Source organism: Lepisosteus oculatus, chromosome 7 (genome assembly GCF_040954835.1).
Source record: "Lepisosteus oculatus isolate fLepOcu1 chromosome 7, fLepOcu1.hap2, whole genome shotgun sequence".
NCBI lineage: Eukaryota > Metazoa > Chordata > Actinopteri > Semionotiformes > Lepisosteidae > Lepisosteus > Lepisosteus oculatus.
Genome location: NC_090702.1, coordinates 10,245,591 through 10,264,583, shown reverse-complemented (window position 1 = coordinate 10,264,583; position 18,993 = coordinate 10,245,591). Strand labels below are relative to the sequence as shown.

Sequence of the window (18,993 nt, the reverse complement as noted above, 5' to 3'; positions counted from 1 at the left end):
CTATTTCAAAACCAGCACATTTATGTTGTTGTGTGAATGGTTTTATTTATTCATCTCACATATTTTGTTTTACTTCACCATGAAGCATTTCTTTGGAAATCTAAATTTAATTTTGCTCAGGTTGGGAGTGGTGAGTATGGGAGGGTTTTAGGAGGCTGCAAAGTTTTGATGCATGAGCTCTAAAGGTAAGTCAATGATTTACTGCCTTGGAGTCAAATGAATAAAAGATGGAAAAATGTATGTTTTGCTGCTGTGAACATAAATTGTTGACAATTGAATAACTGTTCAGCGATGTTCCACATCAGAGTAACTCAGATGTTTAGAAATAAAAGCTTACCATCTAATGTTTAGATCTTGGATTTGTCATTATTTATAAAAGTATATCCCAAATGTTTTAATGTACCTACACAGGACAGATACTCCAACCAGGGTGTAATTAGCACTAATCTTTGATAACCTAATGATATTGTTTAGGAATGTTGATAATTCTGGTCTATGACGCTAGCATTAATAATAATTGCTTACACTTATATAGAGCTTTTCTGGACACTCCATTCAAAGCGCTTTACAGGTAATGGGGACTCCCCTCCACCACCACCAATGTGCAGCATCCACCTGGATGATGCGACGGTAGTCATAGTGCACCAGAATGCTCACCACACATCAGCTATCAGTGGGGAGGAGAGCAGAGTAATTAAGCCAATTCATAGATGGGGATTATAAGGAGGCCATGATTGGTAAGGGCCAATAGGAAATTTGGCCAGGACGCCAGGGTTACACCCCTACTCTTTTCAAGAAATACCCTGGGATTTTTAATGACCACAGAGAGTCAGGACTTCGGTTTTACTTCTCATCCGAAGGACAGTGCCTGTTTACGGTATAGTGTCGCTGTCACTATTCTGGGGCATTAGGACCCACATGGACGGACTGCAGGGTGAGCGCCACCTTCTGGCCCCATTAACACCTCTTCCAGCTGCAACCTTAGTTTTTCCCAAGGGGTCTCCCAACCAGGTACTGACCAGGCTCACACCTGCTTACTTTCATGGGTTGCCAGTTGTGAGTTGCAGAGTGATATGACTGCTGCTGCCAATTATAAGATTTATTTTAGTGGTTAAGAATTTTTTAAAATTTGCAAGTTGTTTCAAATATGCTTTGTTCGGGAAGCTTTTTTTTAATGTAGCATTTTTGTTTTATAGCAAGGAATTAGCTGGTAGTCAGGATTAATTCTTTAGGTTTTTAAGCATGTGAAAATAGGTACAGAGCTTGACAAGAACTGAAACTGACAGTTCTTAGATTTTACAAGGTTGCCAAGGCTTTGATGGCCTCTTCCTTGTTTTTCTTTTCAGGTGGCTCCTCAACAGAGCTCTCATCTTCCTTCTTCTCAGCCTTTGGTTTCACATCCAATGCAGCAGCAGTCGGTTTGCACTTCAGGGCAGTCTGTGTCCCAGTTGCAGATCCACCAGGGTTCAGCACCCACACAGGTAAATTTTAACACCAAATAGTGAGTGCAGTATTTCTTTGCAGTAAACTTTTACCTCTAGAGACCTGAGCTCAAGTTTTGGTGAGAAGTGTAAAATATGTTCAGTTCAGTGAACTAAGGATTTAGAAACCTTTCATCAGAGGCTTGCCCAAAGCTTCTTGACTGTTCCTTGGGATACATTGTTGTCTGTGTATTGTACAACATAAACTACAAACATGACAGAACAGGGTCACTTAATTGAATTTAAATGGCAACTGCAAATGTCATCAAGGACATTTACATAAAAACCTCCCGTGGGTCACATGATATAATTTTCTCTATATGGAGAGTATGGAGAGTTTGTTACATGTATAAAGATCAAGTAGTGCAGTAAGTCATTTCTACAGAATATCCAGTTATAACCGACCTATAACCTATAAGCGTTTCATACTTCAGAAGGGTAAAGAACAGAACCAGTTAAGTAAAGGCTCTTTTAAAAGTTTTTGAGTCTAGATTAGAAGGAGTTTAGAGAAGGTGACTCTCTGATATCCTTGGGGATAGAGTTCCAGAGCTGTGGAGCATAACAGAAAAAGGCCCTGTCAGCCATACAGTGTAGACAGGGACAGATACCAGAGAGACCAGAATTAGAAGAGCAATGATTGTGAGGTGGGGAGTAAGACAATAGTAGCTCAGACAGGCACTGAGGTACCAAGCCATGCAGAGCTGTATGGGTGAGCCTGAGGACTTTGAAAAGAACATACTGTAGTTTGTTCAGTGTGGACGTGGAAACTCCAGTGAGTAGAGAGCTACAGTAGTCGATTCGGGAGAAGAGAAGGTTTAAATCAGTTTTTCTGCCACAGATAACAATATTATAGGATGTAATCTAGCAATATTTCTGAGGTGAAGGAAAGATGTTTTGATAATATGTTGCACATGTGGGTCGAGTGTCAAGCCTTTATTTTCTGAATCAACCCCAGCTTTTTCAATTTAGACAGCATATCTGTTTAATTCAGCAAATAGTAACTGTGCTTTAAAATTTGCAGAAATATTTCAAGTTTAAGTTTGTTTGCTGCAAAGGTTGTCTTAACTTCTTTTAACTTAGAAAATCAACAAAACATAATTTGGTCAGGGGTGCCAAAACTTTTGCATACAACTGTAGGTACTTTTTAAAGTATGTATAAGTAAGTAATGTATTTCAGAAAATAAATGTAGCAAACAAAGTAATGTACTTTGTTTGAATCTGTGAATCTCAAAGATGGTTTTCCGAACTCATACATCAGAAAGACCACCGAAACCAAAATTATTCTGCAGCTAGGATCACACATTCTCCTTTCTCTTAACGACAGACTGCTGTTCTTTTACATTTTCTGCATTCATTGGAAGTTTCATTTCACACCTCTCTGCACCCATTCTGACCACACCTCTTGATTGGCCTCTCTTTCTGTCCCCTGCTCCCGCCTCTCACTCCTCCTCCCTCCCAACCTTTGTTCTCTCACTACTTTACCTTTGCCTACTGCCCTGTCTCTCTCACACCTGAAGAAGGCTCCACGGCCGAAATGTTGTGTTCTCTTTCTTTTTTCAGCATGGAATAAACCTATTGTTCCTTTGCAGCCTACGCATGCTGACGCAGCTACCCACCCAAAGTAATGTACTGTTTACAATTACAAATGCCAAGCATCTTTTGACATTCAGAGTGTTTCTGAGTGTGTAAAAAATGCCCTGTTGAGATTACTACTGAAGTTCAAATATTCGGGTTTAAGCAGTCTTGCTTGAATTATGGAATTTATTAGATTTAGTTGTGGTTTATTTTAGGAGCAAAATTCTAATTCCTTACTTCCTAAGAGTAGTATTATGAAACTTTGTCAACTTAAAATACATTTTAAGTGTTTTTATAATATCCAGCGTTCTCTATCAGGTAATAATTTTTGTACTATTTTTGTCTTTGGAACGCTATCCGTTATTGCATGGCTGTTAGCTTTTTGCTAGAGAGCCGAGCCCATAAGTTCTTTCCCCTTCATCAAGTGCTGAACACCTGCACTTTTTGTCCCAGGCTGCCTAGCTAACTGTTGTTAGCTAATATGTCTTTAGTCATATGGGTTTAGTGTACTGGTTTATTCATTTTTGATGAACTCATGCTCGTATTGTTTATTAATGGTATTCCCTATTTAGTTTGCGGTTTGTGGCTGTGTGTATGGAACCTGTCACTTTCAAATTAGTATAGGGTTAATTGGTGGTTTGTGTTTTGAACAGAAAACATTTTAGCCAGTTTGACTTCATTGTTGAGGCTTCAAATCAAAAACTTTTTTCATTAATTTTTTTAAAACAGTTTGTGTTTGAACATTGCCCTTGCTCAGTCTCCCTTAAAGTACATGGCTTTCACATTTTGCTTATTTAAGTATTTATTATAAAGGTGGCATTTGTTTGAGCTACTGAGACACATTTATTAAGTCAGAAATAATAGTTGGTCCATTACATAACCTACTATATGGGTAAAAAAAAAGTTAAACAACTTTTAAACTTGTTGAAGATTTTACTGCAGTACATTAAAGAAGGTATTGTGTGTTTACTAAGGTAGCAATGCATTCACCTGCTACTTGCAGTTTCAGTGCTTTTTCTGGAGGAAATAGACACTAATTCTCTTACAGTGTTATTAGCACCCTTAACACATAATTAGCACCCTCCAAAACTATCAGTTAACTAGTTTATTTAGGTATACTTACTATTGTTTACACATTTTTCTTTATTTGAATGTTGTCTGTAACTTTGTCTGAATTGAGTTGTGTTGAATTAGGGGTTGGCAAGACAATTGACTTCATAAATAATCTCTTGTGCATGCACTGTTATTGGATCTGTTCTATTTCTATTTTAAACATTTGTGATCTAGTATAGCAGTATTGTTAGTGAATAATTAGTTGAAACAAATAACTGGATAGTTGCAATATGTGATGGGCAACTTTCTAAAGTGTTAGTCAATCACTGAAATTCCTTGAAATACTATCCTGAAGAACTGAAGAAATATTTTATGGCATTTTTGGAGAAATGGTCACTTTCTGAAGTTCACAAATTTCTAAAGGATCAATTACAGTGGGTATATAAAGTCACCACCCACTTTCAAACTTTGTCTGTTTTGGTGCATCACATTCTGAAAATAAAACAAATTAAATTAGGCTTGTTCCATTTTTATTCACACACAGTAACCTACATTATCCAAGTGAAAATAAAATGAATTAATATTATAACGGTAAAATACCTTATTTGGATAAGTGAACACTCTCTTTACAATTGCATTCATAAACTTGCTCAGGTGTAACCAATCACTTTACAGATCACAAAACAAACTAATTGGCTCCCACTTGTGATCAGTTGTTCAGAAGCAGCTTCAGAAGATTTTGATTAGTTCATAAGCAGCTGTTTCTAGAGGATTTCACTGCTTGGAAGTGCATTTCAAAGCACATAATCTACTATGAGCACAAAGGTGTTTTCAAAAGAACTTAAAGGTAAAGTTGTAGAAAGGCACAAGTCAGGAGATGGTTATAAAGGTTTGAATGGTTATTCAAAGGCTTTAAGTATCCCATGGAGCACAGTCAAGACTGTCATTAAGAAGTGGGAGATCAGGCTGTCCCTCCAAACTGGATGACTGAGAAGGACGGAGACTGCTCAGAGATGCTACCAAGAGGCCGATGGCGACTTTGAATGAGCTACAGGCCTTTATGTCAAAGACAATATCACAAGCGCTCAACAAATCCAAATTGAGCTTTTTGGCCGGAATGTTACACTGTACGTCTTGCAAAAACGCAATACATCTTACCATCCAAAGAACACCATTCCTACAGTAAAGCACGGTGGTGGCAGCATCCTGTTGTGGGGGTGTTTCTCTTGAGCTGGGACTGGGGCACTTGTCAGGATAGAAGGGAAGATGGATGGAGCAAATTCCTGCAGAAAACCTGCAGCCCTCAGCCAGAAAGTCAAAATTGGGAAGATGGTTCACCTTTGAATATGACAATGGCCCAAAGCACACAGCCAAAGCAACCGTACAGTGGCTGAAGGACAGGAAGGTGAATGTCCTTGAATGGCCTAGTCAGGGCCCCGACCTAAATCCCACTGAAATTTTTCGAATGACTTGAAGATTGCAATTCATTAACGGTCACCTCGCAGTTTGACTGAGCTTGAACAATTCTGTAAGGAGGAATGGGCAAATATTCCCCCGTCTAGGTGTGCAAAGTTGGTAGAGATGTATCCAAACAGACTCAAGAATGTAAATCATGCAAAAGGTGCTTCCACCAAGCATTAACTCAGGCTCTTCTTTCTATTTTGTTTTTCAGAAATTTTGCTTTCTTTTTTCACTTGGATATTGCAAGGTACAATTTGTAAATAAAACTGGAGAAAGTTATTTTATTTGTCTTCTTTTTGGGCTTTGGGGCAACACAAGGTAAACATTTTGAAAGGGGGTGGTGACTTTCTATATCCACTCTATAAACATTAAATTATTTGTAATATATATGCAGAGCCTTGCAAAAGTATTCAGAAAAATAAAAAAGGCAATATGCTGTTTGCATTAGTATTCATTCCCCACATTTTAATATTTTGTAGAGCCACCTTTTGTAGCAAGCAGCTTTAGGTCTTTTGGGGTAAGTATATACCAGCTTTGTGCACTGTTCAGGAGTGATTTTGGCCCATTCTTCCAGGCAGATTTGCTCCAGGTTGTTCGGGTTAGTCAGATGACGCTTGTGCACCACAATTTTCAAATAGTGCCACAGATTCTCAGTTGGATTGAGATCAGGGCTTTGACTGGACCATTGTAGGACATTTACCTTTTTGTTCTTGAGCCACTCCAATGTTACTTTGGCCTTGTGTTTGGGATCATTGTCCTGCTGAAAGATGAACTTCAGTTTTTTAGCAGACTGAAACAGGGTCTCTTGCAGTATTTCCCTCTATTTTGAACGTTCCATTTTTCCTTCTATTTTAACAAGATGCCCAGTCCCTGCTGGTGAAAAGCAGCCCCACACCATGATGCTACCACCACCATACTTCACTGTAGGTATAGTGTTATTTGAGGTGTGGGCAGTGTTAGATTTGCACCACACATATCGCTTTGAATTTTGGCTGAAAAGCTCCCTCTGACCACCACATCTTTTCCCACATCGCAGCTGGGTCAGTATCATGCAGACTCTTTTGGCAAACTCTAGATGTGCTTTCACATGGTTCTTACTCTCAGCTACTGAACTCTGTAGCTCCTTCAATGTGATCGTTGGCCTCTCTGTGGCTTCTCACAAGTCCCTTTGTTCGAGTTTTGATGGATTAACTTTTCTAGGCAGTGTCTGGGGGTTTGATGTAGCTTCTACTTCCTGATGATTAGAGATAGACTGCTCAACGATTTGTGAGGCCCATACCAATTAACGATTTTCTTTAAGCATCATCAGCAAATACCAATATGATCCGGGGGAGGGAGGGGTTGTGGGGGAGATGGTATAAGCTAAAATTTTTATTAACAAGTAAGGCAACGATTGTTGCAAGCAACTTACATGAAGTAACATGCTGCAGTCTAACAGTTATTTTATCTAATGAAGATGACCACACGCCATAGGCCTTAAATTAACTTAACCACATGTTATAGGTAGCTGGCAATTCGTAGTCAGCTCCTAAGCACCGAACACACGTTTGTGTTCAAGTAGACTTTGTAACATGTAATAGGTTCTATTCCACCTTGTTGGGACATCTTGTTGAAGTCTTTTGAGAGGTTGGCAAAGCTGCATTTGAATACTCATCCAGGCAGATGCTGCACATTGGTGGTTGAGGGGAGTCCCTATTACCTGTAAAGCGCTTTGAGAGCAGTGTCCCGAAAAGCTATATATAAGTGTAAGCAATTATTATTATTATTATACTCTGAAGACGTGAATAAGCCAGAGGCGGGTATTTTAAGTGGCCAACAATCAAGTTTCCAGTTGCCACAATATCACAATATGTGCTATACATGGCAAACTTGGTAATGCAGCATCTTGCAGGACTTTTGTTATGTTTTGGGCATTATCTCTCAGGATGAAATGTATTTTTTGGAATCGCCCATGTTTGAAGCATGTTATCGAACTCCGCAGTCGAAGCGTTAGCTGTGTGAGAGCCATTGAATTCTAGTGCATGTAGAACTGCGCTGTGAAAGTTGGCTGAAAGTTGAGGTTGAACCACTGAGCTATTGAGCTTAACATGGATGTGGGACTGATGTCAGAAAACCATATATCACTAGTAAAGCTCACGGGGTAACATTGTTTTTCAGGAGTTGGTCTATGTGAGAACAGGCTGTCTGATAGAGCTCAGGAAGGGCAACATCTTAAAAGTATTTCTGACCAGGAATAGTATAGCAATCTTATACTCACTGTACTCGGTCGGGTGATGTGTTCATGTTGTATCAGGTTAGTTGTATTAAAATTCTTTGTGTTGCTCCCCCCAGGGGACATGTTAGTTTTACAAATATTGCAAATAATATTGGATTTGATCTGGATAAGATATGTTTAAAAAAGTGCCAGACGGATGACATGTTTTATTCCAAGGCACACAGCGAAATTTTGGCTCAAATATTTTGCGTCATAGATCGTTTCTCAGTACCGGCCAAATGAAAGGAACATCGTCCGATCACATATTTAGGACTATAGCCAATCGATCCTTCCACCCCAACTGATAATTAAATTTGGACACCCAAACACTTGGATATTGTTTTGTACGCTTTTCCTAATTTATGCATTTGTTTTACTTTATCTCTAACTTCTTTGGAATGCTCTTAGTTTTCATTTTCACAGCTGTTCTTCAGATTAACAACCTGAATAATGATCCCTTAACTGTGGGGGTTTTATTCACAAAATGTGGCTGTTATTTTAATGATTCACAGGTAGAGGCCAATTGTAAGGCAGTTGTCCTCATTAGGGCAATTGTTTTTCACGTGTGTGAAAAAAAACATTTTTCTCAAAAACACATCAAAATTATTGGCATCCCTGGAAAATCTTATGAAAAAAATCTAATTAACATATTTCCATTCATATTTCATGTTTTTTAAGCACACCTGAGTCTTTTTGAAGTGGTCAGCCATTACTTTCTGTTTCACTAGGTATAAATATGAGGTGACATGCAGGCCAAATACCCTTAGTCATCCATTAACAAGGGGAGGATCAGACAATACACAAATGAAATGAGCCGAAAGGTTGTTTACCTTCATAATTCAGCTGATAATAAAGCTGATAAACAAAACAGACATTTTTTCATAGCCTTTTTTGCTCATCTTTACCAAGGGTGCCAGTAATTCTGGAAGGCACTGTATATGCATATACTGGAACTTTACCATGTTGGGAGGACCTTGCAGCAGGTCAAGACAAAATATTTCTCCTAATTTTGGCTAACAGGAAGCAACAACGAGACTGGAGCAATCCTGTAGATCCAGATGAATGGGTCTTCATAGGATATGGGTGGAAGGGGAGGACCCCTCCTTCCCTAGGCAGACAGTGTTATACAGCAAAGTACAGCACATGTAACAGTGATGTCACATTAAAAAAAAGCCTCTTCAGTTTCATTTTATAGCTCATGGATGCACCAAAGAGAGGTTTAAGAGATCCTTTCTACCTGCAGCCATCTGTGCACTGAATAGCTACAGAGCATTCTAAGACTTGGGCTTTTAATATTTTTTTTTTACCATTCTTGTGCACTGCTTGGTGTGATCAGTGTCAGTGTACTGAGTTATATGTCTGTTCTGATCATTTGCCATGTCCAATGTTTTTTATGTGCTTACTGTATGTCTTATGAGTTGTTCTGGCAACTTAATTTCCCCCTTGCTGTCTTGCTTATCCAAACTATGTTCAGGATTAATGTCTTCACTAACTGTGGGACACTAGCTTCTATGATTTGTGGCTATTTAGTTGAATCCCTTCTTCCTTTCGCCTGCATAGTATTTCCTGTGTCACTGGCTGCCATACAACCCCAAATCATAACAGATCTACCCACAAATGCATACATCCACAAATTTATCAAAAAGGTGAATTTTCATCAGTTCACAGCACTTTGTTCCAAAAAGTTTATTTTAAATATTGTTTTCATACTTCAGATGTTGTCTTTTGTGATGATGCCATAGAAAAGGTTTCCTTCTGACAACAGATCATTTTTGTATAGACAACGCTGTACTGTGAATGTGGACCACTACCTTGTTGTCAGCTTAATCTTTCTGCAGGTCTTTTGCAGTGATATGCTTTGCATATCTGACCAGTTTATAAGCACTTCTATCAGAGATTTTTTCTGGGTCTTCCAGACCTTGCCTTGACTTCAACAGCTCCCCTTAACTTCGATTTCTTAATGTTTCTGACAGTGGAAATTCCAAGCTAGAAGTCTTTAGATATCTTTTTATAGGCTTCCCTTGTTTTGTAAGAGTCAGTTGTCTTTATTTGCAACTCCTCTGTCAGCTGCTTAGAGGAGCACATGACTGTTGAGAGTAGGCACAAAGTCCTGAGAGGGTGGAAGAGTTAGAGTATTCAACTCTGGAATTGTGTTCATATTGCTTTATTTAAGGCCTTAAGAGTCAATCAAGTTTTGAGTCCTTAAAAGTGACCAAACTTCTGCACATTCCACATGTTTTATTTTTTCAATCTGTTAATTATGGCAAATAAATAGTTGGGTTGTAAAATGTTTAGAAATATAATGTTTAAGTTTGTACCCAGCAGAGGGTAATGTTAACTTTTCAATTAGAGATTCAGTAAAATATGCAATTTGAAAAACACCTTGCCCTAATGTTTGCATACAGCTGCATTTATGAGTATTTTAGCAGTGCTTGGCAGTGTAGCCGGTAATGAGGGTAGTGAACTAATAAACTAATAAGAACAGCAAACAAATGCAAGTAATAATGAACACACATTTGCCAGGTGAAAACTGAACCTCACAGTTATTTAGAAAAAGTAATCTGTAGGACAGTTAGTAAGCGCAAGAAAATTGGGTTGAGGCTTATGAACATACTTTTGTGAGAAATTAAACTGACTGTTCAAACATGCACACAGTGCAGCATGCACAGATATAAGAAGGGTATAGAAAACTACGAGAACAGAAGAACATCATGGAACGTGTGATAGAGAAAAAGCCAATAGCCAGCTCTCTGGCTAGTTTGTAGGGAAATCTGCTTGCTTCTCTGAAACCACATGGTTTAAAAATGGGTGATTCATTGGGTTGCCTTTACTGACCTGGGAGGAGGTTGATTATAGGTTAAAGACCTAAGGCCTTCTAGGATTTAAAATGACAGCAGCCTTTTGAGAGCAACCATTCTAGCACCATTGGGGTAAGCGCCAGACTGTATACAAGATTTACATGTGAAGGTGTAAAGAAGTAGCACACTTGGGTATAGCCAAATGACATCAGCTGTTAGTAAGGTAAATTTTAGAGTGGACATGGCCAAACCTGATCAACCAAGGAAAGATTTACATTGCTACTACTAGGGATACTAAGAATAGACAAGGATTCCTTTTTTCTCTTACGCTGTGAGGGGTCAACTAATAGCATCAGTTGGTTATAAATCCTAGAGGGGGTTTATCTCAAAAGGGGCCAAGTTATTGGACTTGTTATTACAAAGCTTTGTTATAAATCCCAGAGGATTTAAGAGGGGATTTAATTAGGCTCCCTAGTCAGAGAATAACAAGATCAAGGTTTTCCATCAGGTTTGATCTCCAGTATTATGTTCAAGGTGAGCACATTCATATCAACTCGGTATAAAGGACAAACAGACTGGAAAAGGGATAAAGGATGATGGACTAGATTATCTGGGTGTCTCTAAAATGGGAAAGAACAAAGATTAGATACTCATAGTAAGAGGGAGACTGCGGTCCATGTTATAAAGCTCTGAGTACAGATGCAGCCATTCAAAATGCATGGTACAAACCCGTACCGCACATCACTACCCACAAACCACCGCGAGGTACCGCGGTACGTGATTGGCTGGCCAAAGTGACCGACAGGGGCACTCGTGGTGCATTGGTCGGTAGTGAAAAGATTTAATCATTTAGTCTCTTTACTGTGCACATTTGAATCCACTTAGTATTGAATATTTATATGGAATTTTACAACTAAAGGGAAATTTTAGTAGCTGAGCATAAAAAGAAGAGTATAATGCATCTGAAGGTCATAAACGATATTAATTTAGGAACATAAACATATTATGTAAACTGTATATTGCTGGTATTGGTAATTTAAAGGAAAAAATACACACCAGTATTCCATTTCTCCCTAAACATTTTAAGCATCAAAGTCTTACATGTGGTTATTTCGGAAATGTTTTTTTGTGCTCCTTCTGACGAGATTACTGTACGTTTACATACTTTATGAAAATTGATCGTTTTAACCTTTTCTGCGAATACGCTCGTTATCGGAGTAAACAAAAGCATACTTTTAGAATTTGATTAATAGGGAATATAATATGGAATCGCATATCTAAAGAAATTAATAACGATATAATTATATTCAGGTACTGTAGCACAAACAGTAGTATAAAACTTTCCATTGATATGTGTACAGCTGTTTCAGTGCATGTCACATGACTGGATCAGTGGCGTGAAAGCTTAAGTGACTGACTTATAAGCATGAGGTTGGGTGTTCAAATTCAGCAATTGCTCTGCGTTTTCTTTTAACAAATAAACATTTCTTTGAAAAACTAAAATAGCAAATATTATACAGTATATTTACATTTTTTATATTTCTAAATATCACAACATGTTCGTACTGTATGTACACAGCGGTACCGCAGGGTGTAGGGCACAAATCCACCTGAGCCGAAAACGCTACATCATTAATACAGTAATATCTTCCGTGTCACATTAACAAGTTGAGACACTTTACTCTTTAACTCTTCAGTTCACAGAGAAATTTCACCAGAGCCTCTTCTCTTCTTGTGTCTAATTTTTAGTTTAGCAGGATTCAAGCAGGATTTCAGATGAAAGGCAGTGACGTCAAGCAAGCCCAAATCAAAGTTTAACCTGCCTATATTACATTTTAGCATTTCATTTTGAGCTGAAGACCCTCACACCTGAAGAAGGCTTCACAGCCGAAACATTGCGTTTATTCTCTTCTCTTTTCAGCATGGAATAAACCTTCCTTTGCACACTACGCAGGCTGAAGTAGTCTTGTACAGTGATAATAGACGTGGGTAATGTTATCCGACATTAAACAATGTGCTTATTGCGCAAATCCTGCTAAATTAAAAGTGTGTATTGTCTGTTTAGGGTTCTGTAGCATTCCAGTTTATGTTTGTACTTGCAAGAATAGCGATTACAAACATTAAAATCATACTTGCTTTATACTGTCCAACTGAGCAATCTTGCTTTTAAAAAATATACCCACTTTTTCATGTTTAATGTGTACGATGCTGTAATACAATAATTAAAAGTCTGGCATCAGGTCCAGAAATATAATGTCTGCTGAAGTCAATGATTAGGCATCAAGATATTCAATAACTATAATTGGCTTTCAAGATGCATTGATGGCCTCAGCGCATTTCCTCAGCTTTTCTGTAGCCGAGGAGATAACTCTTACTGATCTTTAGACCATTAATGCAAAAAACACACAAACACTTTCATTCATAATTGATTTTTAATAAAACTGACTTTTAGCTTGCGAGTGTCGAATGTCCTTTTCCTCAACAATCATAATCTAACTGCACCTTTGACACAATTTGATATTGCTCTTGTAGGGGGCAGCGATATTGCAGGAAATCGCAAATCGCATTGTTGTTGACTTGAATAGAGCATTTCAGTGGTGATCATTATTCATTCTGGAAAGTCACCTGCGATACCACATGTGGCATAATCTTACACAGAATATTTTATTTCATCTGAGTTTGCTTGAGCTCATTTCGTTGCACTACAAGTTGGGAACATGGAGAAATGAACATGCAGGCAGTTTAATCATACAGAAGTAGTAATAATTTTCCAGATTAAATGATGTATTATATGGCATCTCCTGCAAACCAAAACTCAAGCCTGTTCATTAGGCTTTTTTTGTGCTTTTCTATTACTTTTGACTTGTTACAAAACTAAAGATTTTAATTGTCGATATACATTTGCTCATAATAGCTTGCCAAGTTATCAGCACACAGCATAAGTATATTTAAAGATTCTGTTCCTAACTTTAGTCTTAACTCTGATTCAGTTCACTCCTTCTGCTATAAGCCTCGCTTTTGCTGCTGTGTGTTTTGGATTGTTGTCCTGAAAAAAATGGTGCCTTGATCCAAAGTGCTCTCTCATATATGGGGCGGCATGCTGTTTGACCACGACTTCCTCGAAGAATTCACCATCCATTATTCCTTTGAAAATAAGAAGTGGTCCCGGGCCACAAAGAAGTGGATTTTTTGGCTTTGGCTTGTCCACATGCAATTTGACATGTTCCTTGTAAACTATAGTGCTGTCAATATTGTAGCAATAGACAAAATGAAACGCTTGGACTTTGAAATGTAGGGATTTCTATACATCTTTATCTAGTGGTTTCATTAGTGGCAAAGGCTAAACCTGCCTGCCACACACACACACACGCCTCAGGACAGTGACGTCACTGCCTTTCATATGAATCCTTTCATATGGAAACATTTTGACACTGCGCTTTTAGGAAGATCACAAAACAAGCCTGTTAGCCTGGTTTTTGCCTAAACAAAACACGCCCGAGAAAGTGAAGTAGCATTAACTAGCAAAGGTGTTTCGCAGAGGTAGGCATAGTACATAATTCAGGCTTTATGCCTGAATTACGTACTATGCCTACATCTGCAAAACACCTGATCATCTACTCTAAAGACTTCAGTGCTTTGTGTATATTCTAATCGCAGTGGGGACAGGGTGTGTAGGGATATTTTGCTTTAACAAAATATATTTACAAATCCTTTTGCCTGGCAATCTACCTGATTGCTTAACTTTCTGAGAAGCCCTCCATGAAACCATGTTCGCTGATATTATTACTGACAATAAATATTATCGACACTATATTGTCATTACAAACATGTATGCCATACGGCGCACACTTATGTAACCACTAAATAAAGCCAGAATTATAGAAATCCCTACGTTACAAACCAAATGGCTGGTATTGGTATTTTAAAGAAAAAATACAGACCAGTATTTCACTTTCTCCTTAAACATTTTAAGCATCAGAGTCTTACATGTGTCTATTTCTGAAACGTTTTTACGTGCTCCTTCTTCCGGATACTATTAAAATGATCCAATTTGCATACGGTACAGTGCGGTATGATGCGAAATGACGCATGTAATTGCGACACGCCCACCGCGTTGTACCGCATACCGCATTTGAATGGCTGCATCTGTATGTGTGCAAAGAGCTAGGGATGCAGAAGTGTGTAAAAGAAAGAGGGGTGTTTTCGAGGAGGAACACTTCAGAATTTTCAGTAACCCTGAACTATCCCTTAAAGGCTTTTATGATAGGTAGATGCATCACAGAATGCAACGAGAAATTAGATTATTTTGCCGTTGGGTGGCACAACCTCGTGTATCAATCACTGAGTCAGGGAATCCAGAGACCTTAGAAGGGGTTAACACTCAGGTGGAGTTAGATGAAGAACTAAAGGGTCTTCACTGGTTGAATATCTGTTGCCTCTAATCCCAGTCTCAGTGATAACTGAAATTTCCCCAGGGAGGTAAACAAGAAAAGTGCTACTCTTGGAGGAGAGTTCTATAAAACCAGTCAGGTTGTTGCCTAATATTCTTTTAACACTCAAGAGGCTAAGCCTGGAGTGCTCATGCTCTGGGAAAGGATTAGAGACTGTAGGTATAGTCTCACCAGAGCTGCATAGTCACTGGAACCTCAAAACAAAATGCGGTAACAGGCTACAGAAATCCCACAGTCCTGCAAAAAAATATGTAAAATTCATCTGCCGACAGCAATCCTCCATGAAAGAGGTGCATTAGCTTTCCTTTACACTGTAATCAGTTTTTACTTTGGTTGTTAGTAATGCAGATGGCATTTTTGCTCATTTTCAATGATTTATTGTTTTAATTCAAGTTAAGTATTTCAAATTATCAATGAATTTACAGACCACTTAATTTGACATGCAAAGAGATTACACAAGGTTAGTTGTTTTCTTAGACCTCTTGCTATGTAAAAAGTAAAATAGACTGTGTGGTAAATCCTAAAAATGTATTTCTCTTATATCGTGTGAGATAGTATGTTGTAGAAATGGAAGTGTTTTGTTTTGTTTTAAGTTTAAAAGGTTTACTTATTTCATTTACTGTATGTTCTATGCTTTGTGGTGCCATGGGGGTAGTTGACACCGCATTGGGCGTGGACAGTGTAATGTAGTGTGCTCTCTGAAGGCACCAGTTCTGTAGGGTTTGGGCATTTACTGGGACAATTATTAATTGTAGCAGTAAATCACAAAATTGATTCTTTTGATGGCTTTAGAATCCAACCATGCGACATAACTCAAACAACGCACACACACAGGTACTAATACACGAGGATACATTTATTAATACATAGAATATGCATGTAAAACTAACAGATCTTATCGAGAGGGTTATCAGAATACAAAAGGTATATATTCAGTCAGTTACAAAGAGTTACACATCAAGAGGACATACGTTCAGTATATCATTCATTTAGACCGTTTCGTAAATGAACTTGGTTATAACTTCTACATTAGATACTCAAAACAAGTACATAACTCTTAGGAATTAAATTGATATCAACTGGTTGGGATAACAATTGAATTCTCGAGCTGTAATGCATTGAAGTTGAATACTCATCCAATCTCTGGGGATTCAGATCTCCTGCGGGCACAGAGAACAGTTGCAGGCTGTTGCTGTCCAATCCGCGCTCTCTGGCTTGGTGCCAGGCTGTGCTGTGCGGCTTTTGACGGTGCGCTGCTGATGCTCACTGACCGGCTAGTTAGTGTTGGCTTTAACTAGCACAGTTTGCACACAGGAGAAAAGATGACTGTGGGTCCCAGCAAGTCAGGAAGAAGACCGGTTCGTTCCTGATGAAGAGCTAGTTCTGAATAGTGATTCAGCTGTCCACAGTTTTGACCTGTTCACGAGGCTTGCTGCTGATGCTAGCCTCGGGTGGATCCTCTGGTTACTCTCTGGCAACCTCCGCTCTAGACTCTTAGAACAAAGGAATTTTCTGGCACTCGGACACACTGGCTGTTCCGTGGTTGTCCGGGCTGAGTCTCAGGATGGTCAAGAGGCGCACTGCGAGAATGTCCTGCCCTTGGGAGCCTTCTGCTCCTGAGCCATCCTGCCCTGGAATTCTCCTTTGAATTCCCTTTAGAAAAGTCCACAGAATTCTCCTGAATCCCTTCGGAATCTCCCAGGCTCTCTGTGTTGCCTGTTTTTACCTGGAGGAACTTCAGCTCGTTGATTGGCTGAAAGTTCCATGGGCATCAGAGTCCCACTTGGGTTACTTGGCCCTACCGGTCCCTGATTGGTTGATCAAGGTGAGATATGAGTCACTTACTCCTGACACTTAGGAATGCAGTCCAGATGTCCATTTGGCACTCCCTAGACAGATAGGCGCCAATGGATGACCATTGATCATGATAGCCAGGCTTAGCTAAGTGCATCCCCCTTTGGGAGCTGTCCTAGGAAACCTTATCAAAGGAAACCTTAAATCAGCCTGCATGAATAGTTTCTCTGTGGTTGCACCACAGAGATGAACAGAGATATGAGGCCTAATTTGGGAAAGCTCAGAAACACTTAATTCTGCCTTATTAATAAGTCTCGCCGCTACAACAGGCTCTCAGTCTCCCCTGTCAAGCCTCTTTATAAGCTCTTTTGTGTTCTTTTACTTTCTTATATATGCCCTCTCCTCCGAGGGTAGTGATCACACTGACTCCCTCATCAGGGTAACAGGATACATGACTCCGCATTCCATTATTTCTGGGCCCTTTACCTTCGGAGTCTCAAGTTCACCAAGTTCATCCTGTTGTCCTCACTGCTAGGAGCCTCCTGCTCCCAGACCCAAACACAGAGCCTCCTGCTCCTACTCCAGTAGGTCACTGTTTCATACTCAATCAGTGCCTCAGACTCCCAGGTCCGCCTCCAGCCCTGCCGTCCTCTTCCTGACACCACCAGGTTGGGTTACACAAAGACACACTACCTACATCACCGAGTCTCTTCCCCACTAAACACTGTGCAAAGATCCAACACACTGTCCCTCTCTAACACACACTCACAACCTTTCTGGCGCCTCACTCTCACGCCCATTGGTTATGAACTCACAACAGCTAGCGCACCTCACATCATGCCCAGCCACCACTGTTACATCTGCGCAGCTGCCAGTGCACCTCACTGTGCCCAGCCACCACTGCACTATCTCCTAGAGGGTGCAGCTAGATAGACTCCACTCACTTCCCCGATACCAATGTATTGCCAGGGGGAGAATCCCTCTACCACACAATCCACTTTGGTCCACACACACTATCTCACAACTCACTTATACAGCAGTCACAACACTCAGACACAACAGTCCTGCTCTCACACCCTAGCAGGATGCTGTCCCTTTAAATCTTTAGACGATCTCATAAAGCTCCGTTTCTTCTGTCAGTCTCCTCACAGACTGACGTTTTCACTCTTTTCCTCACAGGCTATTCCTCTCACAATCCCCTCTGGAATTGTCTTTCTTCTCCATCTCCTCACGGGGTTTCTACAGCAGCTAGTCAAGTGTTTGCTTACTCATACTGTACATGGCCGCACGCCCTTCTAACATTGCCCCGACTAGTAGCGTCTCACACCGCTACTGTCATGCTTCAGCCCGGCTCTCTCACAGCAGAGCCTCAGCCACTGCAGCCACAGCAAGGCCAAGGTCCTGCTGGATCTTTTCCCCCCCTTTAAACCACTTCTACACCTGCCATTCACTTATTCAGGTCAGGTGTGGTTTCCACGGCAACTTGTCTTCCTTAATCTGGGGCTCCGCCCTCCACACTAGACATTCTCTGCATTGTACCACAGCTTGCTATAAATTGCAAGTGCTATTAGCATGATTTTACTACTCTACGTTTATATGATTCTGTTCTGTATTTATTTTTTAATCAAATTAAATATTTCTTTGGTGTCTACTAGTTTCCCTTAATCTGTCTTGTGTGTTGTGTATATGACTGGCTTTTATTGAAGTATATTTGTAATAACCTGTCATAACTACCATGGTCAGTTTTAAGTGTAATACTACATAGTGAGGTAATTAGTGATTATAGCTCTTATTCCTTATATACTGTAGTGTGTGCTATCAGTGACAGTGTGCTATCTGCAGTTGAAAATCGTTATCTGAAATTAATCACATATGAGTTAGGATATATAGGTTGTTTCTTACTCAGGTTGAGAAAATTGTTGTTTAGATGAGAATGCTTTAGGGACACAGCTTTGACTTTTCCTGATTGTAATATTTTCCTTTGCAGTCTACCCAACCTGTACCAGCTGAGCAGACACAAACATCCCAAGTGCCTACTTCTATGGAGAGGTAATTCTCTTCCTTGGCATACTAATGGACTGGTAGAGGAAGCTAAATGAGGATTAGTGGTTTGACAAACTGTAAAA

At 39.6% G+C, this 18,993-nt stretch overlaps 1 protein-coding gene across 11 annotated transcripts in view; it reads left to right on the top strand.

Annotated features, from left to right (window-relative positions):
- wnk1b (WNK lysine deficient protein kinase 1b) overlaps nt 1-18,993 on the top strand; it is a 156,502-nt gene that overhangs the window by 78,353 nt on the left and 59,156 nt on the right. For all 11 annotated transcript variants that reach the window (XM_015353170.2, XM_069192144.1, XM_069192146.1 and 8 more), the window contains 2 exons: nt 1,347-1,481; nt 18,855-18,916. In XM_015353170.2, coding sequence (XP_015208656.1) covers nt 1,347-1,481; nt 18,855-18,916 — 197 coding nt within the window. The remainder of the gene's footprint in view (nt 1-1,346; nt 1,482-18,854; nt 18,917-18,993) is intronic.